General features: G+C 41.0%; 1 protein-coding gene across 10 annotated transcripts in view; it reads left to right on the top strand.

Moving 5' to 3' along the window:
• Positions 1-25,820, top strand: part of MTR (5-methyltetrahydrofolate-homocysteine methyltransferase) — a 149,169-nt gene that overhangs the window by 31,016 nt on the left and 92,333 nt on the right. For 6 of the 10 annotated variants that reach the window (XR_016219029.1, XR_016219028.1, XR_016219031.1 and 3 more), the window contains exons 9-14: positions 439-539; positions 1,911-1,972; positions 2,941-3,008; positions 7,068-7,147; positions 12,876-12,988; positions 16,355-16,495. Coding sequence is in view for 6 of the 10 variants with exons in the window: in XM_070055569.2 (XP_069911670.2) it covers positions 439-539; positions 1,911-1,972; positions 2,941-3,008; positions 7,068-7,147; positions 12,876-12,988; positions 16,355-16,495 (565 nt within the window). In the remaining 4 variants the exon portion in view is untranslated. The remainder of the gene's footprint in view (positions 1-438; positions 540-1,910; positions 1,973-2,940; positions 3,009-7,067; positions 7,148-12,875; positions 12,989-16,354; positions 16,496-25,820) is intronic. The other 4 variants (XM_070055573.2, XM_070055574.2, XM_070055572.2 and 1 more) reach the window with 3 other exon arrangements.

Below are 25,820 nucleotides of genomic sequence, written 5' to 3'. Positions count from 1 at the left end.
ATAGCAAGGTTTATTAGGGAAGGGACATCCGTAAGGATGGAAAGGCACCTCTCCAGACAGAGCCTGAGAGGGTGCCCAGTCTCTCGGACTGGGGGCGGGGGAAGGAGTGAGGTTACATGGTTGGGTGGAGAGATTACACCTGGCCAGACCAGGCGGGTGACTCAGCATAGAGGCAGAGGGCTGAGCGCGTAGTGTGGTTGAGACCGGGGGTTTTTAAGGAGATGGGTCTTGCTTCCCCACCTGTTCCTCTTGGAACAAAGGGCTTTTTGGATGCAAATGTTAAGAGGAGCAGCTGGGACTAGAACCGGTGCCCATATGGGATGCTGGTGCCGTAGGCGGAGGATTAATCCACTGCGCCATGGCGCTGGCCCTGTCATTACTTACATATGCATAGGTACTTTGAAAGGTAATGCTTCTAATATCTTTTTGTTTTTCCAGCATTGGATTAAATTGTGCTCTGGGTGCAGCTGAAATGAGACCTTTTATTGAAACAATTGGAAAATGTACCACATCCTATATCATCTGTTATCCCAATGCAGGTTTGTGTTTCTAGGGGAGATACTTCCACAGATTGGGTAACAGATTTTGATTTAAAGTTTTTCACTTCTTTGTATATAGTCAACATTCAACAGGAGTTTTCCGTAAGAAGAGTGCTTAGGACTAGACCAATATTTCCACTCAAATCTGAAGAAATGGTTTGCTTCAGTCTGAAGCTACGTTGGAGGACATACCTTCAGGGAATGGGCCTGGACACATAACTGACCAGAGCATAGTTTATTTATTATTTTTAAGAAATTTTTAATTTCTTACAAACTGTTCAAAGTGAACTATATTTTATTTTAAAGATTTATGTATTTGAAAGGCAGAGTTACAGAGAGGCAGAGGCAGAGAGAGAAAGAAGTCCTCCATCTGCTGGTTCACTCTCCAAATGGTCCCAATGGCTGGAGTTGCACCAATCTGAAGCCAGGAGCCAGGAGCTTCCTCTGGGTCCCTGACATGGACGCAGGGGCCCAAGGACTTGGGCTAGCCTCCACTGCTTTCCCAGACCACAACAGAGAGCTGGATTGGAAGTGGAGCAACCGGGGCCGGAACTGAAGCCTGTATGGGATGCCGGCACCACAGGTGGCGGCCTCACCGACTATGCCACAGTGCCGGTCCCAGAGCATAATTTAATCCAATGTCACTTTGGTGACAGTGCCTATCATGTGGAAGTGGCCAGAAGGATGAGTATAAAGAAGAGAAGAAGGATTACTTCTCTCTGCTCTGCTCTGTTAGCAGAAAAGCTGACTTCCAGTTTATTGAGTGTAAAAATTCTGATGATATTTGTAGACGCTTCTTAAATCATTCACTTAAACTTGCTAATCTGAGTTAGCCAGGTTTCTAGGTAAATGCTTCTTTCTCCAAATATATACATTTTAATGCCTAGTAAATTTTATTTCCCACCAGAAATAAGGTAACTAGACGGGGATAATAAATAAAACAGAAAACTGGGTAGAGACTAAATTGTTACTTGAGAGAATTTGTTTGAAAGCAGATTGGTTGTCTTTGCTTTCAATTACATTTCAGATGCTCATTAGTTCAAAAGATACCTAGTACTGCTCCCTACCTAAGAACCTTTTGTTAAGAAGAATGGATTTCCATTATGGGAAGGCAGTGGAGTAGTGGCGTTCTGTGCCATATAACAGTCAATCTTTTCTTTGAAATGAAAAAGAAATGGTGAATGTTTATTTTTCTCAGTGATTTTTTTGGAGGTGTGGTATCTATTTACTATGTATTGTCATGAGTATTTGTTTTTGTAAGCAATCATTTGATATAAAATTTGATATAAAATTTAACTTTTAACCTAAAGCCTTTAAACATAGAATGTGTACTTGTGAAGGTAGTTAATAATGGTTGAAATTCTTTCTCAGGTCTCCCAAACACCTTTGGTGACTATGATGAGACACCTTCCATTATGGCTGCACACCTTAAGGTCAGGAATGTTCTCTCACTTGGGTTTTTAAGTGATGGCATTTTAGAGTTATACTATTTAGTTGCAGAATTTCCCCTCAGATATATATATATGTATTAATAGAAAGTTTAGCTACTCTGTATTAAGGTAGTAGAGGCATGAGAAGGACTGGCTGTTAGCATCCTATCTCTGATTGACACTGGTGATCACTGGAAAATTCCCAGTGGGGTCCACCCCAAACCAGTCGACATTTGCTTCTCTTCTGAGATGTTACTTCCTCTGCACCTCTCCCAAGTGGTTGCCTTCCTCCCCTTACCCCCAAGGTTTCCCATTGCCATATTCATCGTCCTCCCTTTCTCCAGATACTTGCCATCCTTGAATCCTAGATCAGGAAACAAATACCCTTTACTGCTCCTTAGTGTGCTCATCTGCTGATGCCTGATTCACTCACATTGACTTTTCAGTTCTTTGACTTCCTCTTAGTTATTATGCCCTTTACTCACTAGCTTGTAGTTAAACTTGAGATCTGTGATGTCTAATATGTAGCCACTCACACATGTGGTAGTTGGAATACTTGAATGAGGCTATGGTACAGGAACTGAAATTTTTACTTTAAAAAGTTTTTAATTTACATTGAAAAGCTAATATTCATGTTGTATGTAAATGTGTAATGAAGCTCACATTCATTCACTTCAATCTATGGGTAAAAATTTCTTTAATATCATTAGATAAATGAATACATTTCCCACTGCAGTTTAAATGGTATAAAGGATCTCATAGGCTATGAGTGATTCTCAGGTTTTACCTTTATATCTAAGGCATGTATAATCTTTATGTCTAATTAATTATGTCTAGTTAATTAAGTAAGTTTAGCTGTGTTTTTAGTATAATTTTATTAGGGAAATTAGATGGCTTTTGTGCTGAGTTGGTAGTGTTTAGTTTAGAATGTAGATGGATTTGCTGAAACTTTTATCTTTTCTTAAATACAGAACTTTGCTATGGATGGCTTGGTCAATATAGTTGGTGGATGCTGTGGTTCAACACCAGCTCATATCAGGTAATACTCACCTCTAGGTACTTTTGTTATGGGCAGAATTCTTTTCCCCTGGAGTTCATATGTTGGAGTCATAACTCCTAGTATCTCAGAATGTGACTGTGGAAGTTCTAACCTCTCGTGTCTCAGAACAGGGCTTTTGAGCAAGAGGTAGTAAGGTAAAATGAGATCATATGGGTAGACCCTAGTTCAATATGACTGAAGTCCTGAAGAGGACACAGATGCATACACAGAGGAAAACCTTATAAAGACACTTGGGAGAAAGCTGTTTGCAGGCCAGTGGAAAAGGCCTTTTGAAAGACAGACCCTGGCTGGCTCCGTGACACAGTAGATTAATTCTCTGCCAGTGGAACAGGCATCCCATATGGGCTTTGGTTCTAGTCCCAGCTGCCATTCTTCCAATCCAGCTCTCTGCTGTGGCCTGGGAAAGCAGTAGAAGATGGCCCAAGTTCTTGGGCCCCTGCACCTGCATGGGAAACCAGGAAGAATTACCTGACTCCTGGCTTCGGATCGGCGCAGCTCTGGCCATTGTGGCCATCTGGGAAGTGAACCAATGGAAAGAAGACCTTTCTCTCTGTCTCTCCCTCTCACTCTGTAACTCTACCTCTCAAATAAATACATAAACCGAAAAAAAAAAAAGACAGACCCTGCCAATTTTATCTTATACTTTTTTTTTTTGACAGGCAGAGTGGACAGTGAGAGAGAGAGACGGAGAGAAAGGTCTTCCTTTGCCGTTGGTTCACCCTCCAATGGCCGCCGCGGCTGGCGCGCTGCGGCCGGCGCACCGCGCTGATCCGATGGCAGGAGCCAGGAGCCAGGTGCTTATCCTGGTCTCCCATGGGGTGCAGGGCCCAAGCACCTGGGCCATCCTCCACTGCACTCCCTGGCCACAGCAGAGGGCTGGCCTGGAAGAGGGGCAACCGGGACAGAATCCGGCGCCCCGACCGGGACTAGAACCCGGTGTGCCGGCGCCGCTAGGCGGAGGATTAGCCTAGTGAGCCGCAGTGCCGGCCTATCTTAGACTTTTGTCACCCAAATTGTTTTTTTTTTTTTTTATTTTATTTTATTTTATTTTATTTTATTTTATTTTATTATTTTTTTTTTTTTTGACAGGCAGAGTGGACAGTGAGAGAGAGAGACAGAGAGAAAGGTCTTCCTTTGCCGTTGGTTCACCCTCCAATGGCCGCCGCGGCCGGCGCGCTGCGGCCGGCGCACCGCGCTGATCCGATGGCAGGAGCCAGGAGCCAGGTGCTTTTCCTGGTCTCCCATGGGGTGCAGGGCCCAAGCACCTGGGCCATCCTCCACTGCACTCCCTGGCCACAGCAGAGGGCTGGCCTGGAAGAGGGGCAACCGGGACAGAATCCGGCGCCCCGACCGGGACTAGAACCTGGTGTGCCGGCGCCGCTAGGCAGAGGATTAGCCTAGTGAGCCGCGGCGCCGGCCCCAAATTGTGAAACAATACATTTCTGTTGTTTCAGTCACCCTCGCTATCTGTAGTACATTGTTATGGCTGTCCTTACAAATGAATAGATTGAATAGATCTCTTTATTATGAAAAATTCCTCCAAAAAAGTAGATAAATAATTAAACAAACCTCCATATGCCTATTTTTAATATTGCCATAATTTTCAAGGTTTTGCTATTCTTATTTTATTCCCAGCTTTCTTCCTTGAATAATATAAGAGAAATTCTATAAATCATAATATTCTACTTTGAAATACCTGAATAATATTTGAGTGCTGAAAGAGGGACAGCTCCTATTTTTTGTGGGTAAATGCATGTTTCCATTAGATTCTTTTATGGAAAGAAGACAAGTGTCTTTTTTTTTTTTTTTTTTTTTTTTTTTTGATAGGCAGAGTTAGACAGAGAGAGAGAGACAGAGAGAAAGGTCTTCCTTTTTCCATTGGTTTACCCCCTAAATGGCTGCTACGGCCGGCTCTCCGAAGCCAGGAGCCAGGCGCCTCCTCCTGGTCTCCCATGCGGGTACAGGGCCTAAGCACTTGGGCCATCCTCCACTTCTTCCCGGGCCACAGCAGAGAGCTGGACTGGAAGAGGAGCAACTGGGACAGAATCCGGCGCCCCGACCGGGACTAGAACCCAGGGTGCCGGCGCTGCAGGCGGAGGATTAGCCAGGTGAGCCACAGCACCGCCTAGGACAAGTGTCCTGAAGTCAGGAAAAGTATCTTTTCTTTGCTTGGTGCACGGTCATTGCTTCATTCACCTTTTGAAGTGAGTGTATGAAGAAGGGGAGTGAAACAGAGCATGACCTGGAATGTATTTAACTCATTATACTTTTGTGGCTAATGGGAAGATTGAATTTTGGTGGAATAGAACATAATTTAGGACTATTTTTCTTTTTTCTTTTCCCCTAGAGTGATTGATGATCATATTTTGAGGCAAGCTTCTCAATATTCCAAGTCTGTTTTCATGCACATATCTAAATTTCAGTGCTTTTTTTGGATTTCTGTGGTATCTATCTTCTTAAATCAAATTTTTAAAATATATCTGTTAAGGGGCTGGAACTGTGGCTCAGTGGTTAAACCACCATCTGTAGTGCCGGCATGCCATATGATGCTGAATAGTCCTGGCTGCTCTACTTCTGATCCAGCTCCCTGCTAATGCTCTTGGGAGGGCAGTGGGACATGGCCCAAATTCCTGGGCCCCTATGCTTGTGTGGGAGACCTGGAAGAAGCTCCTTGCTTTGGCCTGTCCCAACTCTGGCTATTGTGGCCATTTGGAAAGTGAGTCAGCAAATGGAAGGTTCTCCCTCCCTCTCCCACCTCCATCTCTCTCCCTCCCTCTCCCTCTCTCTCCCCCCACCTCTCTCCCTCTCTCTAACTCTGCCTTTCAAATAAATAAATAAAATCTTTTAAATAGTATGTGAAGCAGGCCGGCGCCACGGCTCACTAGGCTAATCCTCTGCCTTGCGGCGCCGGCACACCAGGTTCTAGTCCCGGTCGGGGCGCTGGATTCTGTCCCAGTTGCCCCTCTTCCAGTCCAGCTCTCTGCTGTGGCCAGGGAGTGCAGTGGAGGATGGCCCAAGTACTTGGGCCCTGCACCCCATGGGAGACCAGGAGAAGTACCTGGCTCCTGCCATTGGATCAGCGTGGTGCGCCGGCCGCAGCACGCCAGCCGTGGCGGCCATTGGAGGGTGAACCAACGGCAAAGGAAGACCTTTCTCTCTGTCTCTCTCTCTCACTGTCCACTCTGCCTGTCAAAAAAAAAAAAAAAAAAATAGTATGTGAAAGCTATTAGTAGTTGAATATAGCCGATCTTCAGATCACAGATTCTTACTGTTTTGAAGATTATTTCCTCTTTCAGAAGAAGAGTTGTTTTAAACACCTTTGTGTGTATTTGTGTGGCATCTTTACCTGTCTATTTGTATTTATTTGGTGCTTTTACTTAGATACCCAAATACTAATTATGGGTGACAGACACTAGAGTGAGTCGTTCTTATTGATTCTGATAAATTTAGTAGAACAGCCAGATTTTTCCTGATTGAGCAAAGATATGATTCATTACAAGATTTTAGAAGTAATTATTTTGGAGTGTTAGTGCCTTATTGCTGTCTACTATGCATGTGCATTAGTTAAAACAGATCCACAGGACCTAATTCTCTCCGTTCTCAGCCCCTCTGCTCTTGTCTGCTGCTCCTCCTCAAAGCTGAAGCCTTTTTTCTGTTAAAACGTTGAGTTGAAAGCAAGGGCATGTTTTAGGTGTGAATTTGATGAACATCTGTGTATTTGGGGAGAAGATATGAAGGTTGCTGTTTGCATTTGCAAAAACGGTCAAACAACGTCAGGTTCACAACTTTGGGAGAGAAGCAACACAGCTAGTGCACAGCCAACTGGGCAGGCATATAAAAGTTAGTTGATTAATTTTCTGCATTGTTGAAAAAAAGGGAAACTGTGGCTGCACATTTGGAAGTAAGTATATAATTAGTTGCTTAGTTATGTTTATTTTTTTGTTCATTAGTCTTAATTTCATAGCTGTAATTAGTTTAAATTAATTTTATTCTGAATTAATGGATATAATGTTTCTTTCTTTCTTTTTTCCGACTCAGGGAAATTGCTGAAGCTGTGAAAAATTGTAAGCCTAGAATTCCACCTGCCACTGTTTTTGAAGGATACATGTTACTCTCTGGTATGTCATGAAGATATAGTGTTTATAGTTTGAGAAAGTACTTCTTTTAAAAAAAATTCTTATTATTATAAAGGGGACAGATTTCTTTTTTTTTTTTTTTTTTTTTTTTTGACAGGCAGAGTGGACAGTGAGAGAGAGAGACAGAGAGAAAGGTCTTCCTTTTGCCGTTGGTTCACCCTCCAATGGCCGCCGCGGCCGGCGCGCTGCGGCCGGCGCACCGCGCTGATCCGATGGCAGGAGCCAGGATCCAGGTGCTTTTCCTGGTCTCCCATGGGGTGCAGGGCCCAAGCACCTGGGCCATCCTCCACTGCACTCCCTGGCCACAGCAGAGGGCTGGCCTGGAAGAGGGGCAACCGGGACAGAATCCGGCGCCCCGACCGGAACTAGAACCCGGTGTGCCGGCGCCGCTAGGCGGAGGATTAGCCTAGTGAGCCGCGGCGCCGGCCCAAAGGGGACAGATTTCATGTATTTCATAGATACAATTCTAAGAAGATAACTATAATTCCCTTTTCCCTGCTTCTCTCAATCTCCCTTCCTTCCTTTTTTTTTCCTTTTAATTTTTGCAATAATATGCTTTCACTTTACTTTGTAATCACAGGCCTAATGTGCCATGAACCATAATGTTCAACGAGTAAAAGTAGAAAGACCACTGTTCCACAAGAATACAAACAAGGACTATGAACAATAATCAAATCATAAGAGAGACTAGTTATAGAGCATATTTACTATGTTTAGTCTAAGGGATAGTGATGTTTGTGCCAAGCAATTTGTTTATTAGGTCAAAGAAGAGTACATATTTATCTTGGCAGTTGTGTAAATTATAATGAACCATTTGTTGTATTAGGGGTTGTGGTAGATAGATGTCAACTTTGGGGTAAAAGTGAGTGATTTGCCCAGGTTATAGTGAGATCTTTATTGGCCCTGTAACTATTGTGCTGTGTTTTACAATTTTAATTGGCAGCTTGGTACTAGCTATGGAAAATTCCAAACTACCAAGGTCTAGTGTTTGGTGATGGCAGCAGCATATAAGCAAATTTCATTTACTTACAAAATATTCTGTTGTAATCTTAAGATTTGCTGTGTATTTAGGACTTTATAAGGAGTTGTGTATTTACTTTGTGTTTGATTCTTAGTGTGAGTTTTGATAGTCAAATAAGGAAGGTTTGTAAAACAAGTCATTCCAACTGTTAGGAAAAAAACTTTAAAATTTCATATTCTTGCCTCAATATTTTCTTAAAATGTTAGATAGGAACTTTAAGCCAAAAATGTATGATTTTTTTCAGAGAATCTATAAATAATACACATGGGAAATAGCATATCTCTAGTAGCATATAATTTGTATAGAATTTAATATCTCTCTAAAATGGAAATATTTTTGTTTCTTATTTTTTTTTAGACTTATTTATTTGAATTGAAAGTCAGAGTTAGAGAGCGGGAGAGAGAGAAAGAAAGATAGAGAGATATCTTCCATCTACTGGTTCACTCCCCAGATATCTACACAGAACCAGGAGCCAGGAGCTTCATATTGGTCTCCCATGAAGGTGGCCAGGACCCAAACACCTGGGCCATCTTCCGATTCTTTTCCCAGGCCATTAGCTGGGAGCTAGGTTGGAAGTGGAGCAGCTGGGACACGAGTTGGTGCCCTTATGGGATGCAGGTATGAGCCTTAACCACTCCACTATAATACCAGCCCCTGTTCCTTATGCTAGTGTAAGAAAAATAAAATGAAATACAATTAACAGTAAAAGTAACATCAACTTTTGTCACTCAGAACATACTGCATACAATTAATCCCAATGAGGAAGTATGAAATTGAGGTAATCAACATACTTCTTCAGTCTACCTCCCCCCTCTTTTTAAAAAAAGATTTATTTATTTGAAAGGCAGAGTTAGTAAGGGAGAAACAGTGACGGAGAGATACCTTTTGTCTGCTGGTTCACTCCCCAAATGGCTGCAATGGCCGTAGCTGTGCTGATCTGAAGCCAGGAGCCAGGAGCTTCTTCTAGGTCCCCCACGCGGTGCAGGGGCCCAAGGACTTGGACCATCCTCCAGTGCCCTCCCAGGCCACAGCGGAGAGCTGGATTAGAAGTGGAACAGCCATACTAGTAAAGCCACTATGGAAGACAGTTTGGAGATTCATCAGAAACCTGAATATAGCCCTACCTCATGACCCAGCCATCCCACTCCTTGGAATTTACCCAAGGGAAATTAAATCAGCAAATAAAAGAGCTCTCTGCATCTCAATATTTATTGCAGTTCAATTCACAGTAGTTAAGACATGGAATCAACCTAAATGCCTATCAACAGAAGACTGGATAAAGAAATTATGGGATATGTACTCTATAGAATACTATACAGCAGTAAAAAAAAAAAAAGTAATCTGGTCATTTGCAACAATATGGAGGAATCAGGAAAACATCATGATGAGTGAAATAAGCCAGTCCCAAATGGACAAATATCATATGTTCTCCCTGATATGTGACAACTAACTGAGCACCTAAAAGGAAACCTGTAGAAGTGAAATGGACACTATGAGAAACAATGACTCGATCAGCCCTTGTCCTGACTGTCGAGGAACAGCTTACTATTTTATTCTTTTTAGTATTTTCTTGTTCTACTTAATACCATTGGTTGAACTCTTTAATTAACACACAATTATTCTTATTTAACTGAAAACTGATCCCTGTTAAAAATAAGAGTGGGAATAAGAAAGGGAGGAGATGTGCAGTACTTGGACTTACCCCTCATGGTAGATCTAGAAACCTGCCAGGGGATTCCAAATCCCATCAAGGTGGCATGTTCCAATGCCATCTCAAAGTGATCAGTTTCAGTTCATAATTGACCATAAAGATAGGATTAAGTGTCAAAGGGATCACATAAACAAGACTAGTGTCCGCTATTAATGCCTGATAGAATTAAAAAGGAGAGAACGATCCAACATGGGAAGCAGGATACACAGCAGACTCATAGAATGGCAAATGCCCTAAATAGCTCTCTGGCCTCAGAATCAGCCTTTAAGGCATTCAGATCTGGCTAAAAAGCCCATGAGAGTTTCTCAGGCATGGAAAACCAAGACACTGTAGCAAACAAAATGACCCAAATGAAAGATCTCTGTGAGTGAGATCCCAGCAGAAAGAACGGGCTATCAAAGAAAGAGGTACCTTTCTCTGAAGGGCTGAGAGAACTTCTACTTTGATTATGGCCTTGTCTAAATAAGATCGGAGTTTGTGAACTCAAGAGGCCTCCATAGCCTTGGCAGCTCATGATAGAGCCTCAGGTGATTACTGACGTCATAAATAAGAGTGTCAATTGTTAAATCAACAACAGGAGTCACTGTGCACTTGCTCCCCATATAGGATCTCTGTCCTTTATGTGTTGTACTATGCAAATTAACAGTAAAACTAGTATTAAAACAGTACTTTATACTTTGTATATCTGTGTGAGTGCAAACTGTTGAAATCTTTACTTAGTATATACTAAGTTGATTTTCTGTATATAAAGATAATTAAAAATGAATCTTAATGAAGAATGGGATGGGAGAGGGAGTAGGAGATGGGAGGGTGGTTATGGGGGGAAAAAAACACTATAATCCAAAAGTTGTACTTTCTAAATTTATATTTATTAAATAAAAGTTTTAAAAAAAAGTGGAGCAGCCAGGACCTGAACTGGTGCCCATATGGGATGCAGGCACTGTAGGCGGCAGCTTTACCCACCATGCCACAGCATCAGCCCCTACATATGATTTTTAAGAAATAATTTATATGTAAGGATGAAAGAATCCTTTTTCTCCAATGTGAATATCATGCATTATTTCTAAATTCCTCTAACAGTCACCTTCAATTAAATTTTTAAAAGAAGAGATCAAGGGGCCGGTGCTGTGGTGCTGTAGGTTAATCCTCTGCCTGCAGTGCTGCCATACCATATGGGTGCTGGTTCTAGTCCTGGCTGCCCCTTTTCCAATCCAGCTCTCTGCTATGGCCTGGGAAAGCAGTAGAAGATGGCCCAAGTCCTTGGGCCCCTGCATCCGTGTGCACAGGAGACCCGGAAGAAGCTTCTGGCTCCTGGCTTCGGATCGGCGCAGCTCTGGCCATTGTGGCCATCTGGGGAGTGAACCAACGGAAGGAAGACTTCTCTCTCTGTCTGTCCCTCTTGCTGTCTGTAACTCTACCTCTCAAATAAATAAATAAATCTTTATTAAAAAAAATTCATCAAGCACAATTTTAAAAATTGCTCTTTTATACATTGCAAACTTGAGAGAAATATAGTTTTTTATCAGAGACTTCACATTCATTGTAGATCATAAGTGCTCTGTGCAAAAATCAAAGGGAGGTCACAAGAGGACTTCTCAGCATTTAAATGTTGGCATCCCTGTTTGCCTGTCCTATAAGCCTCAGGGTCAGATTTGGGGTCATGGACAGCCCTAGACTAACCTGTGAGGCTGATGCTATGAGGTTCATTTCCAGAGGCGAGGGAAATCATAAGCCAACACTTTTGGAATTGGTAGTCTTCTCAGGTAACAAATAGCCTGGAATAGTTTTAAAATTATTGAACTTATATTCATTATTTTTCTCTCCCTCTTACTTCCTCAACCAGTGCTTTGTTATAGTACTCAAGCTATTCTTTTTTTTAATTAATAATGACTGCTGTGATGCTGGTGTAAATTTTATGCTTATTAGTGTTATCCAGTTTCACATTTAAAATTATGTTATAAGGTAGGCGACTTACAGTCTCTTATTTTGTAAGCTCAGGAGCTGTGTAGGAATTGCCCCAGGTTAGTCAGGTAAATGATTTGAACCCAAGACCCTCTGTCTTCAGAACCTGCCTTTAACTATCCAGGAGACTGTGTGTCTCTTAATACTTAAGTACGTGAATAGCAGAACAGTTGTACTTGTTCTTTACACATATGTTGCTTTTTGCATCAGTATAAAATGTATCCTAATGTATTATCTGATATTTGTCCTTAAATTAGCCTATATCAAGATAGATGTTATTACTTCTTGATAAATAAAGAAGCAGGTACCAAAAGCTCAGGTGGCTTGCCTAGAGTCAGCTTATTGGTGGTGGATCTGCCACAGTGACTGCTGTCTCAGGACTCAACCTTGGTCCTTCCTCGTAACTGGATTCAACCTTGCTTGTTGTGAGTTTTTGGCTTTTGGGTCAAGATGAAGTAAAGCTCTAAACTCAATGTTAGTAGGATTAAGAAAGCTTGCTCCATCTAGCCTCAAGCTAATGTTTGCAGGGACATCTGTGGAACAGTCTTGTGATTCAACTTTCTTCGTGGCTTTTGCCCTAGACACTTGGTTAACCTGTTGTCTCCCATCATCCTTTATATAGGACGTACACTGAGCAACAGCTGTACTACTTATGGTAACTGAAATAATGTCATTGAAACATTCACAGAGTAAAAACTTCAGACTTAATGGTTTAAATAAGGGAGAAGGTAATGATTTTTCCCAATGTTTCAGAGATGGTATAATTTGGCCCTTTAGGGATATTTGCAACACAAAACCCTGAAATATTTCTTCTTTGGAGAGTTCTAGTTATAAATGTAGCTGCAACAAGTAGTCTTTTGAATTTGGAGAACACTGTGGTCCTGTTTCCACGTTGGATCACTTATGTACTCAGATGGGCGACGGCAAGTAATTTATTTCTTGTGAAAACATTTATGTTTGTCTCATGTCATCCATATGCATTTTCAGAAAATTTTCAAAATGCTTCTCCTTTTAAGGTCTAGAGCCCTTCAGGATTGGACCGTACACCAACTTTGTTAACATTGGAGAGCGCTGTAACGTTGCAGGATCAAGGAAGTTTGCTAAACTCATCATGGCAGGAAACTATGAAGTGAGCATCTTCATAAGACCTCTGAGGCATCTGCCATGTCTTTGGCTAGACAGCATGTAAACGCAACAGCTTTCTGACTTTACTAGTGTTATTAGTAGAGCTGTTGGGAAGTATGCGGTGATGGTAATGTGTGTTTGCAGCTGCCTGGGCTGGTGGGAGGATGAGGCTTCAAAAAAATCAAAGCTGCTATCATTAATATTTGTCAAAATGTACTGCATTTGGGGCACGAAATGGGATGAGATGGTGGAGAATTCAAGTTCTAGCTATTTCTGTTAATTGTGAAATAAGTTAAAAAATTTGAAAATGTTTCATTTTGGCTTCCCACAAATCTTTCTGGGGAAAGTGAAAGCCAAGAAAATTCCTGTTCAATTCTTCATGACCACATCAAATGCTGATTGATGAAGGTATTGTTTTGTTAGCTGTAAACTAAAATAAATAAACAGATGAAAGTGATAGGCTTTTGCCTTGGAAAGTTTATGTGATAGTTGTGGCCATGGTGTTTTTAAACTTGGTCAGCGTAAATCAATCAAAACAAGGCCTACTGAAGATGTCTGGGTAGATTTTCTTCTGCAAGTATTAAAAATGAAGTCATTTAGTCTCAGTTTTAATGATGGTCAATTTAATCGTCCAGCTTTTTCTTGCTTTAAGGTTTTGCAGCTTTTAGGAAATAGATCTTCTAGAAACCAGTATCAGATTGAATTTTTATCACAAGGGGAGGGCTCATTTATCACCCTTTATGGACCTGTTAGTTATTGCATGAAGGGCTGTCTGCCTTCCAACTTCCTCTGCCAACGCATTACAGGGGCCTTCTTATCTCCTTTTTTTTTCTGGGTATAGGATAAAATTGAGTCTCCTTAGGCTGTCATTCTGTCCTCTCCATTTATGCACTAAACTACCTTCCCTCCTGACTTGTTACCTAAACATTCCAGGAAACTTGCCTCTGCCTCCATGCCTTTGCTCATGTTTATTCCCTCTAAAGTGCTATAGCCCTTTGTAGTTGTATGTTTTTCAGTTGGCAATATTTATATTTATGTTTTGATTTCTATGCCTATCCTGTGTTGTTCCTTTTAGCTCTCAGATTTGTTGGATTTGACATTGAGAATAGAATGTTTTAGGAAGAAGGAAATAATGGTGGAAGTAGTAATACCTGTCATATGATTGGGTTTTTCCATGTACCATTTACTGTGCTACTGTGTTTATTTCATTACTGAGTCTTGACAGGCTCATGAGTTGGATACTATTGTTATCCCCATTTTACTGAAGTGGAACAGAGGCTTGGGAGGTGAGATTAATTGTCTGTTGTTTGACGGCAAGGAAATGATAGAACCTAAGTCTGCCAAGCTCATGTCCTTAACTAGCTTGCTCTCTCTGCTTAGTGGAACCAGTAGAAGGAAACAGTCCCTCAGAAGGCTTTGTGCAATGTTTTCCATGACTTAATGATCCCTCAGTGCTCTGTAGTTTCATGGAGAGAGTGCTGACCTGAATGTAGTTCTAGTTTTATCCTCTTGCTTAGTTGGTTCACCTGTAAACAAAACACTGCATCTCTTGGGCCTGTTTGACAAGGTTGGACTATCAGATTGTTATTCTGTGACTCTTACTAAATAGACGGGCTTTGGGGGCCTGCATTGTGACTCAGTAGATTAAACCACTGCCTGCAGTGTTGGTATCCCATATGGGCACCAGTTTGAGTCCTGGCTGCTGCACTTCAGATCCAGCTTCTTGCTAATGTGCCTGGGAAAGCAACAGAAGATGACCCTAGTCCCTGGGCCTGTGCACCCATGTGGGAGACAAGGTTGAAGCTCCTAGCTGCAGGCTTCGGCCTGGCACAGCCACAGCCAGTGCTGCCATTTGGGCAGTGAACTAGTGGATGGAAGATATTTCTCTCTGTATCTCCCTGTCGCTTTCTCTAACTCTGCCTTTCAAATAAATAAACAAATCTTAAAAAATATATATAGGCCAGGTACCTCTGTCACTGTGTATCTATTTGCCTCCTTTAAACCATCTCCCATTTGGCAGCTGAAGACTCTCCCTCTTAGTTAGCTTTCTCCATATTTGGTTTATAGAATCCTTTTCCTTTTCTGAATATTGAAATAATCATGGCATTTGATCTACGTATTGTATGGCAGAGCCCTGTAGTATTTTATGGGACTATATATTGTGTGTCCCCAATTAGATGAAATCCTTCAAGAACAGAGATTTGTGAGTTAAACTGACACTGAAGAATTTCTTGACTTGCTGAATATAATTGTGGTCTTTTCTCCATGCAACCTTGGCTCACTATGAATGATTTTTCCTTGTGGCATAGGCCAGAGAGTTTCATGCCTGTTGTGTCACAATGATGGCTAGAAATTTCTGTTTGATATTTTTGGGCCAATAAATCAGGATAACATCAGCATCTATGATTGATTTATACTTGGCTTACTTTATTTTGCTGTGAAATGTACAGCAAGAATTTTATAAAAAACTCTCGACTATTTCCATCAGTATTATTAAATGTGTGTATTTGCCAAGTGTTGTTCAGGGTAGGCAATGCAGAAACCTGCCTTGATTTCCAGTTACTTCAGATCTGCTTGCAAGCAGTGAAGTAGTACTCAGGAAATCATGAGGTAATGGGGTTGTAATAAGCCATGTTATTATGATGAGAGGCCACAGATAATTGTGGAATAAGCAATGTTTCCCAAAGTGTGTTCTCTGGAACACTGATCCTACAAGATATTCCTTAAATGATCTTAAGTGGGAAATACAACATACTGTGTCCTGTTCTTAAAGGGTGCAGTTATAATAGTGTGTTAAGGGAATTGAAAAGCCTTCCGGCATAAAAATCTACTGAAATTTATTTAATTCAACAGTTATTTTCATGTATCTCCCATTAACAGCCTGTGGTGAGTGCTTTGCACGTCTAGGCAAAAAGTTACATGAGGTTTGGGAGGTTATTCTAAGAACCTTTCTTGGAAGAGATGATACTCGAGCTGTGTCTTAAACACCATGGAATAGAAAGGGATTGCTTTCAAGCAGAGGGACATTGTGATCTGTGGCACAGTGATGGAAACGGAGTCAGCTGGTGAAGGGTTTATTGGGGGCCAGTGGGAAGTTCAGTTGGGTAAGAAGATGGGGCTGCCTCAGAGCCTTTGACCACCAGGTTGAGAAGTTTAGATTCTGTATCACAGGAAAACACCCTTGGTGTGTTCCAAATGTGAAATACATGATGGAAGAAATGTGTAAGAGGGACGAATCTGTGAGGATACTAGAAGGAAGGCAGACTTAGCATCAGGGAGCCTGCTGCTGGGTATATAAGGGATTACTTTTGTTAGCCTTCTCTTGAGTCACCATCTCCTAATGCCACTTTCCCCCACATTCTTTCTTCAGGAAGCCCTGAGTATCGCTAAATTGCAGGTGGAAATGGGAGCCCAGGTGCTGGATATCAACATGGATGATGGCATGCTAGACGGTCCGAGTGCAATGACCAGATTTTGCAACTTAATTGCTTCTGAACCTGACATCGCCAAGGTTGTGCAAAGTTTATACTCAAAGGATTTTACCTGACTCATTTTGTCCTTCATTTATCTCTGCCAGTTGTCTCACTGACCTGACAACACTTGAACTGGTTTTCTGTTTTTGTTTGTTGAAAGTGCAGTATGATTGTCAACTTTTTCAGTGTAATCTTTTTGATAGAAATTTTTATGTATTTGAAATGCAGGGAGGGAGGGAGAGAGAGAGAAAGATATCTCTCATCCACTGATTTGTTCCTTAGATGCTTAACAACAGCTGGGACAGGGCCAGACTGAAGCCAGGGAAATCAACCTGGGTGCCCTACATGTATGGTGGGCACCTATCTACTTAAGCCATCACCTGCTGCCTCCCAGGGTGTGAATTAGTAGGAAGCTGTTGGGATAGGAATAGAGACTCAAACCTAGGCAATCTGCTATGAGATGAGGGGTGTCCCAAGTGGCTTTTTTTTTTTTTTTTTTGGACAGGCAGAGTGGACAGTGAGAGAGAGAGACAGAGAGAAAGGTCTTCCTTTGCGTTGGTTCACCCTCCATGGCCACCGCAGCCAACGCTCTGCGGCCGGCGCACTGTGCTGATCCGATGGCAGAAGCCAGGTGCTTCTCCTGGTCTCCCATGGGGTGCAGGGCCCAAGTACTTGGGCCATCCTCCACTGCACTCCCTGGCCACAGCAGAGAGCTGGCCTGGAAGATGGGCAACTGGGACAGAATCCGGCGCCCCGACCGGGACGAGAACCCGGTGTGCCGGCGCCGCAAGGAGGAGGATTAGCCTAGTGAGCCGTGGTGCCGGCCCCAAGTGGCTTCTTAACCACTATGCCAAATGTTCATCCACCTTTTTTGATAGAAACCAAATTTTGAAGAGAGATGTGACTTCTTTTTAGCTGCTTCCAAGGCTTTGAGACTGATGATAAGAATTCATTGAGTGTCCACAGATATCTGGACAGACTGAGAACCTACTTTTCACATCTCAGAAGGAGATACTTAACCTGTTCTTACCACATCACTGCTTCCATTCCTGCCATACATAATGAAACTCAATTGATCATTCCTATTGCAGGAGGAAGAGACCTTTTTAGGAGTATCAGATTAAGACAAAACTACAAAATGAGTAAATCAAGGTATATTATATCAGCTTTTACATTTGTTCCTTAGAAGGCAAAAGATAATTTTTGTGTTGGTTTTTTAAAAATATTTAGATGAGTTCTAAGAACTTTAGAAATATCATCTTGTTTTTCTGACATTAAAGTTTTGATGAAGGGTGATTGTTGAAGTTCCTTTTTTTCCCATAAGATCTTCCTAGTGTTTTTAAGAGTTTAAGAGTTGTATTTTTCAGGTTGAGCTTTCATTTTGCTCAACTATTTAAAAAATTTTATTTTCTTACGTGAGAGGTAGAGTGACAGAGACATAGAAAGAAAGACAGATAGAGATTGTCCATTTGCTGGTTCATTCCCTAAATGCCTCAGTGGCCAGGGCTGGGATAGGCTGAGGCCAGGAGCCAGAAACTCTTATCTGGGTCTCCTGTGTGGGTAGCAGGAACTCAAGTAGTTGAGCCATTGTCTGCTGCTTCCTAGGTGCATTAACAGGAAATTGGATTGGAAGCTGAGTAGCCAGGACCAGAGCAGGCACTCTGATATGGAATATGGGCATCTCAAGTGGTGAATTAATCAGCACAGTACCTGCCTCATGTTTGCTGAACTGTGATTTGTGTCTCAAACCTCTTTACTAAAAAGACTCATCACTCCTTTGAGAGGAAATATTTTGAGAATTCAAGGTGAAAGGAAGCTAAATGATTGGTTCAAAGTCAGAATCAGAGATGGGGCCAGCTGTTTTCAGCTTAGTAGTGGAAAGAGGGCTGAACCCTTTAGAGTTTCAGTCTAGTCGAAAAACTATTGGCCTTATTCATGCTTTGCCTAATTTGTCAATTGTAAAGATAAACATGCCTTGTCAACTGTGAAGGATTCCATGTAATTTAAGGGATTTTTACTTGGTGTTGTGATTGCTTTAATAATTTTTTTTGTTTCTTCATTTTTACCTACTACCTAAATTTATTAGAGGCCAAAATTTGACCAAATGGGGTAGGACATCTTTTTAAAAAATTACTTATTTATTTGAGAGATAAAGAGAGAAAACAAGTGCCGGGGCAAGAGACTACACTCTTACCTGCTTGTTCACCCCTCAAAAGCCCCATAATAGCTGTGACTTGGGCTGAGGCTGAAGTGGGGAGCTGGGAACTCAATCCAGATTTCCCATGTGGCTGGCAGGAACCTAATTATTTGAGCCATCGCTGCTGGCTCACAGGGTCTCCATTGACAGGAGACTGGAGCCAGGAGCCAGAGGTGGAAATTGAAGGTGGGTACTCTGATGTGGGATGTGGTCATTTAACTGGCCTCTTAACTGAGGCAGGAGATAGCTAGGGTCTTAATAAAACAGTAAGAAAGAGGAATTTCTTTTTTTTTCTTTATTTTTGACAGGCACAGTGGACAGTGAGAGAGAGAGACAGAGAGAAAGGTCTTCCTTTGCCGTTGGTTCACCCTCCAATGGCCACCGCAGCCGGTGCGCTGCGGCCGGCGCACTGCGCTGATCCGATGGCAGGAGCCAGGTACTTCTCCTGGTCTCCCATGGGGTGCAGGGCCCAAGCACTTGGGCCATCCTCCACTGCACTCCCTGGCCACAGCAGAGAGCTGGCCTGGAAGAGGGGCAACTGGGACAGAATCCGGTGCCCTACTGGGACTAGAATCCTCTGCCGGCGCCGCAAGGCAGAGGATTAGCCTAGTGAGCCGCGGCGCTGGCCAAAAGAGAGAGGAATTTCAAAAGGCTGTAAAAACTACATTAACTACTGGGCTAAATTTCCAGTCCTATAAAAGCAACATATGGACATGTCTTCAGTAGGTTGAGACACTGGAATATCAGCAAGCTTTGTATTGTCTTTACATTTAACCCTTTGCCTAGCAAACCCCTTATTATTAACATGCTTTGAAAAATCAAAATCAGTAGAGTCCTTGTTTATATTTGTTGTCCTTTGGTGATGTAGCTTAGGGTATTGCTGACTATTCATTCTTTAATCATTAGTTGAAGTTTTTCCTGCCCAGGAAGCTTTCCTTGAATTCTCTCTCTGATTCTCTTCGCACTGGGTTTGGTGTTCCTGAGAGATGCTCTCATAGCAGTCTGCTTCTCTGGGGCTCTAGCATCAGTCACACTTTGTGTCATTACTTGTTTAATAATTTATCCTTGTAAGCTTGAGCAAGAGACCTGTCTGCCTTACTAATGTTCCTGTATTTATTTGTTGAAGGGCTTAACTAAGTCATAGGGCCTAGATCTATTGCATTTCAAAAAACTCATCTAATCCTTCCTGTAAGTCTTCCCTTTTATCTTTCATGGAACAGAGGCATGAATTAAAAAGGAGCCTCTTCTCATCTGTACATTTCAACTTTGTCCTTTCTTTAGTTGCATTTCAAGAGTGTTATATGGCTGGCGCTGTGGCTCAGTAGGCTAATCCTCCGCCTGTGGCGCCAGCACCCCGGGTTCTAGTCCTGGTTGGGGCACCGGATTCTGACCCAGTTGCCCCTCTTCCAGTTCAGCTCTGCTGTGGCCCAGGAGTGCAGCAGAGGATGGCCCAAGTCCTTGGGCCCTGCACCCATATGGGAGACCAGGAGAAGCACCTGGCTCCTGGCTTCAGATCAGCATGGTGCGCCAGCTGCAGCAGCCATTGGAGGGTGAACCAATGGTAAAGAAGACCTTTCTCCCTGTCTCTCTCTCTCTCTCTCACTGTGCACCCTGCCTGTCCAAAAAAAAAAAAAAAAAAAAAAAAAGAGTGTTACATCTTTTTTACTTTCTAAGATTGAAACTCATTTTTTTTTTCCTAGTCAGGAACTTGGACTTCTAAAGAGGAGATAGAATTTGAATAACTTGGGTAGAGAGCTGTTCCCAAAGGGCAATAAGGCTATAAGGCTAAGAACTGAGTCAGAGCAGTGATGTCTGAATCTTACTTGAGCTGTTCACCTCAGGGTTTAGGCACTTGAAAAGTACACTAGTACTGAAGCCAGTGAGCTGATATCTCTGGTTCCATCCTGCTGCTGTAACTGCGATCTTTGAGTTATAAATTCTTGGCCCATGCATGTAATCTATTGTAATGCTGACAGTACTCCTTTTTGGTACGTGGTTAGTTGTTACTGATCAGGGAGAACATACGATATTTGTCCCTTTGGGACTGGCTTAATTCACTCAGTATGATGTTTTCCAGATTCCTCCATTTTGTTGCAAATGACCAGATTTCATTGTTTTTGACTGCTGTATAGTATTCTATAGAGTACATGTCCCATAATTTCTTTATCCAGTCTCCTGTTGATGGGCATTTGGGTTGATTCCAGGTCTTAGCTATTGTGAATTGAGCTGCAATAAACATTAAGGTGCAGGCAGCTTTTTTGTTTGCCAATTTCATTTCCTTTGGGTAAATTCCAAGGAGTGGGATGGCTGGGTTGTATTGTAGGGTTATATTCAGGTTTCTGAGGAATCTGCAGACTGACTTCCATAGTGGCTTAACCAGTTTGCTGGTTAGTGGGTTAGTGTCCCTTTTTCCCCACATCCTTTCCAGCATCTGTTGTTGGTAGATTTCTGAATGTGAGCCATTCTAACTGGGGTGAGGTGTGATTTTGATTTGCATTTCCCTGATTGCTAGTGATCTTGAACATTTTTTCATGTGTCTATTGGCCCTTTGGATTTCCTCTTTTGAAAAATGTCTCTTAAGTGGGTTGTTTGTTTTGATGTTGTAGAGTTTCTTGATCTCTTTGTAGATTCTGGTTATTAACCCTTTATCTGTTGCATAGTTTGCAAATATTTTTTCCCATTCTGTCGGTTGTCTCTTCACTCTCCTGACTGTTTCTTTTGCAGTACAGAAACTTCTCAATTTGATGCAATCCCAATAGTTGATTTTGGCTTTGACTGCCTGTGCCTCTGTGGTCTTTTCCAATAAATCTTTGCCTGTGCCTATATCTTGCAGGGTTTCTCCAATGTTCTCTAGTAACTTGATGGTGTCAGGTCGTAGATTTAGGTCTTTAATCCACGTTGAGTGGATTTTTGTGTAAGGTGTAAGGTAGGGGTCTTGCTTCATGATTCTGCACGTGGAAATCCAGTTTTCCCAGCACCATTTATTGAATACACTGTCCTTGCTCCAGGAATTAGTTTTAGATCCTTGATCAAATATAAGTTGGCTGTAGATGTTTGGGTTGATTTCTGGTGTTTCAATTCTGTTCCATTGGTCTATCCATCTGTTTCTGTACCAGTACCATGCTGTTTTGATTACAACTGCTCTGTAGTATGTCCTGAAATCTGGTATTGTGATGCCTCCGGCTTTGTTTTTGTTGTACAAGATTGCTTTAGCTATTCGAGGTCTCTTGTGTCTCCATATAAATTTCAGCACCATTTTTTCCAGATCTGAGAAGAAGGTCTTCGGTATCTTGATTGGTATTGCATTGAATCTATAAATTGCTTTTGGGAGAATGGACATTTTGATGATATTGATTCTTCCAATCCATGAGCATGGAAGATTTTTCCATTTCTTGGTATCCTATTCTATTTCTTTCTTTAAGGTTTTGTAATTTTCATCGTAGAGATCTTTAACATCCTTGGTTAAGTTTATTCCAAGGTATTTGATTGTTTTTGTAGCTATTGTGAATGGGATTGATCTTAGAAGTTCTTCCTCAGCCATGGCATTGTCTGTGTATACAAAGGCTGTTGATTTTTGTGCATTGATTTTATACCCTGCTACTTTTCCAAACTCTTCTATGAGTTCTAATAGTCTCTTAGTAGAGTTCTTTGGGTCCCCTAAATAAAGAATCATGTCATCTGCAAAGAGGGATAGTTTGAGTTCTTCCTTCCCAATTTGTATCCCTTTAATTTCTTTTTCTTGCCTAATAGCTCTGGCTAGAACCTCCAGAACTATATTGAATAGCAGTGGTGAGAGTGGGCATCCCCGTCTGGTACCAGATCTCAGTGGAAATGCTTCCAGCTTTTCCCCATTCAGTAGGATGTTGGCCGTGGTTTTTTCATAAATTGCTTTGATTGTATTGAGGAATGTTCCTTCTATACCCAGTTTGCTTTCAGTTTTCATCATGAAAGGGTGTTGTATTTTATCTATTGCTTTCTCTGTGTCTATTGAGATAATCATATGGTTTTTCTTCTGCAGTCTGTGAATGTGGTGTATCACATTGATTGTTTTGCGCACATTGAACCATCCCTGCATACCAGGGATAAATCCTACTTGGTCTGGGTGGATTATCTTTCTGATGTGTTGTTGCATTCTCTTGGCCAGAATTTTATTGAGGATTTTTGCATCTATGTTCATCAGGGATATTGGTCTGTAATTCTCTTTCAATGCTGCATCTTTTTCCGGCTTAGGAATTAAGGTGATGCTGGCTTTATTGAAAGAATTTGCTCCAAGTATTTTGGGCATTAAGAAAAAGTGTATTTTTCTTTGTTGGTTTTATATCCTACCACTTTACCAAACTCTTTTATGAATTCCAATAGTTTCTCAGTGGGAGTCTTTTATATCCCCTATATATAGAATCATGTCATCTGTGAATAGGGATAGTTTGATTTCCTCTTTCCAATTACTATCCCTTTGATTTCTTTTTCTTGCCTAATGGCTCTGGCTAAAACTTTCAGACTGTATTAAATAGCAGTGATGGGAGTCGGCGTCCTTGTCTGGTTCTGTATCTTAGTGGGAATTCTTCTACCTTTTCCCCATTCAGTAGGATGCTGTCTGTGGGTTTGTCATAAATTGCCTTGATTGTGTTGAGGAATGTTCCTTCTATATCCAATTTGCTTAAGGTTTTCATCATGAAAGGATGTTGTATTTTATCAGATGCTTTCTCTGCATCTATTAAGATATCCATATGGTGTTTGTTCTTCACTTTGTTAATGTGATGTATCACATTGATTTGCGAATGTTGAACCATCCCTGCATACTAGGGATAAATCCTACTTGGTCTGAGTGAATGATTTTTCTGATGTGTTGTAGGATTCAATTAGTTAATATTTTGTTGAGGATTTTTACATCTATGTTCATCAGGGATATTGGTCTATAGATCTTTTTCTCTGTTGTGTATTTTCTGGCTTAGGAATTAAGATGATGCAGGCTTCATAGAAGGAGTTTGGGAGGATTCCTTCCCTTTTTTGAAGATCTTGAGAAGAATTAGAATTAGTTCTTTAAATGTCTGGTAGAATTCAGCAGTGAAGCTGTCCAGTTCTAGGCTTTTCTTTTTTGGGAGGGTCTTTATTACTAATTCAATTTCCATATTGGTTATTGATCTGTTTAGGTTTTCTATGTCTTAATGACTCAATTTTAGTAGATTGTATGTGTCTAGGCATCTATTCATTTCTTCTGGATTTCCCAATTTGTTGGCAACAGCTCTTTATAATAATTGCTGATGATTCTTTTTATTTCTGTGGCATCATTACATTTCCCTTTTTATCTCTGATTTTATTGATTTGGGTCTTATCCCTCTTTTTTTTTTTTTGCTTAGTTGGGCCAATGGTATATCAATTTTGTTTATTTTTTCAAAAAAAAGTTCTTCATTTCACTGATCTTTTGTAATTTTTTTGTTTCCAATTTTTTTTATTCTCTAATTTTAATTATTTCTTTCCTTCTACTAATTTTGGGTTTGGTTTGTTGTTGTTTTTCTCAGTCCTTGAGGAGCATTGATAGCTCATTTATTTGGTATCTTTTCAGTTTCTTCATGTAGGCACTGATTGCTATAAACTTCTCTCTTAAGACTGCTTTTTGCTTTTGCTGTATTCCATAAGTTCTGATAAGTTTTATTGTCATCTTCATTTGTTTCCAGAAATTTTTTTTGATTTTTATTTTGATTTCTTCTATGACACACTGTTCATTCAGGAACATGTTGTTCAGTCTCCATGTGTTTGCATATGATCTAGAGATTCTTGAGTTGTTGATTTCCAGCTTCATTCCATTGTGATTAGAGAAGGTGCATGGTATGATTTTGATTCAGTAGCCTTTGTATACACAGATGTTGCCATGGCTGAGAAAGAACTTTTAAGATTAGTCCCATACATAATAGCTCCAAAAAGAATTAAATACCCCAAGGATGTCAAAGATCTCTATAATGAAAATTACAAAACACTAAAGAAAGAAATAGAAGAAGATATTAAAAAATGGAAAAATCTTCCATGTTCATGGATTGGAAGAATCAACATCATCAAAATGTCTGTACTACCAAAAGTAATTTAGAGATTCAATGCTATTGCAATCAAATTACCGAAGACATTCTTAGCAGATCTAGAAGATATGATGCTAAAATTAATATGGAAACACAGGAGACCCCGAATAGCTAAAGCAGTCTTACATAACAAAAACAAAGCCAGAGGCATCACAATACCTGATTTGAAGATATGCTGTAGGGCAATTATAATAAAAACAGCCTGGTACTGGCACAAAAACAGACCGATGGAATGGAATAGAAACTCCAGAAATCAATCCATGCATCTGCAACCAACTTATCTTTGAAAAAGAGCTAAAATGAATCCCTGGAGCAAGGATAGTGTCTTTAACAAATGGTGCTGGGGAAACAGGATCTCTATGTGCAGAAGTATGAAACTAGACCCATACCTTACACCTTACACAAAAATCTACTCAAAATGGATTGAAGACCTAAATCTATAACCCAGTACCATCAAATTACTAGAAACATTGGGAAAACCCTTTAAGACATTGGCATATGCAAAGACTTTTTGGAAAAGACCCCAGAAGCACAGGCAATCAAAGCCAAAATTGACAAATAGGATTACATCAAACCGAGAAGCTTCTGCACTGTGAAAGATACACTCAGGAAACTGAAGAGTGAACCAACATAATGGGAGAAAATATTTGCAAATTATGCAACTGATAAAGGGTTAACATCCAGTATCTATAAAGAGCTCAAGAAATTCAACAACAACAACACAAACAGTCTAGTTAAGAGATGGGCAAAGGACTTGAACAGGCATTTTTCAAGAGTAGAAATTCACTTGTCCAACAGACACTTGAAAAAATGCTCAGGATCACTAGCCATCAGGGAAATGCAATCAAAACCACAATGATGTTTCACCTCACTCCAGTTAGAATGTCTGTCATATAAAAATCATCAAACAACAAATACTGATGAGGATGTAGGAGAAAAGGTACCTTTATCTACCATTGGAGGGAATGTAAACTGGTGCAGACACTGTGGAAGATAGTGTGGAGATACCTCAGAAATCTCAATATAGACCCACCATATGAGCCAGCCATCCCATTCCTGGGAATTTACCCAAACCAAAAAAAAAAAAATCAGCAT

The sequence above is a fragment of the Oryctolagus cuniculus genome, chromosome 13 (assembly GCF_051225735.1).
Source record: "Oryctolagus cuniculus isolate XC-2025 breed Fujian yellow rabbit chromosome 13, ASM5122573v1, whole genome shotgun sequence".
Classification (NCBI taxonomy): domain Eukaryota; kingdom Metazoa; phylum Chordata; class Mammalia; order Lagomorpha; family Leporidae; genus Oryctolagus; species Oryctolagus cuniculus.
The sequence above is the reverse complement of the archived record's forward strand: the minus strand, read 5'-3'. Positions and strand labels throughout refer to the sequence as shown.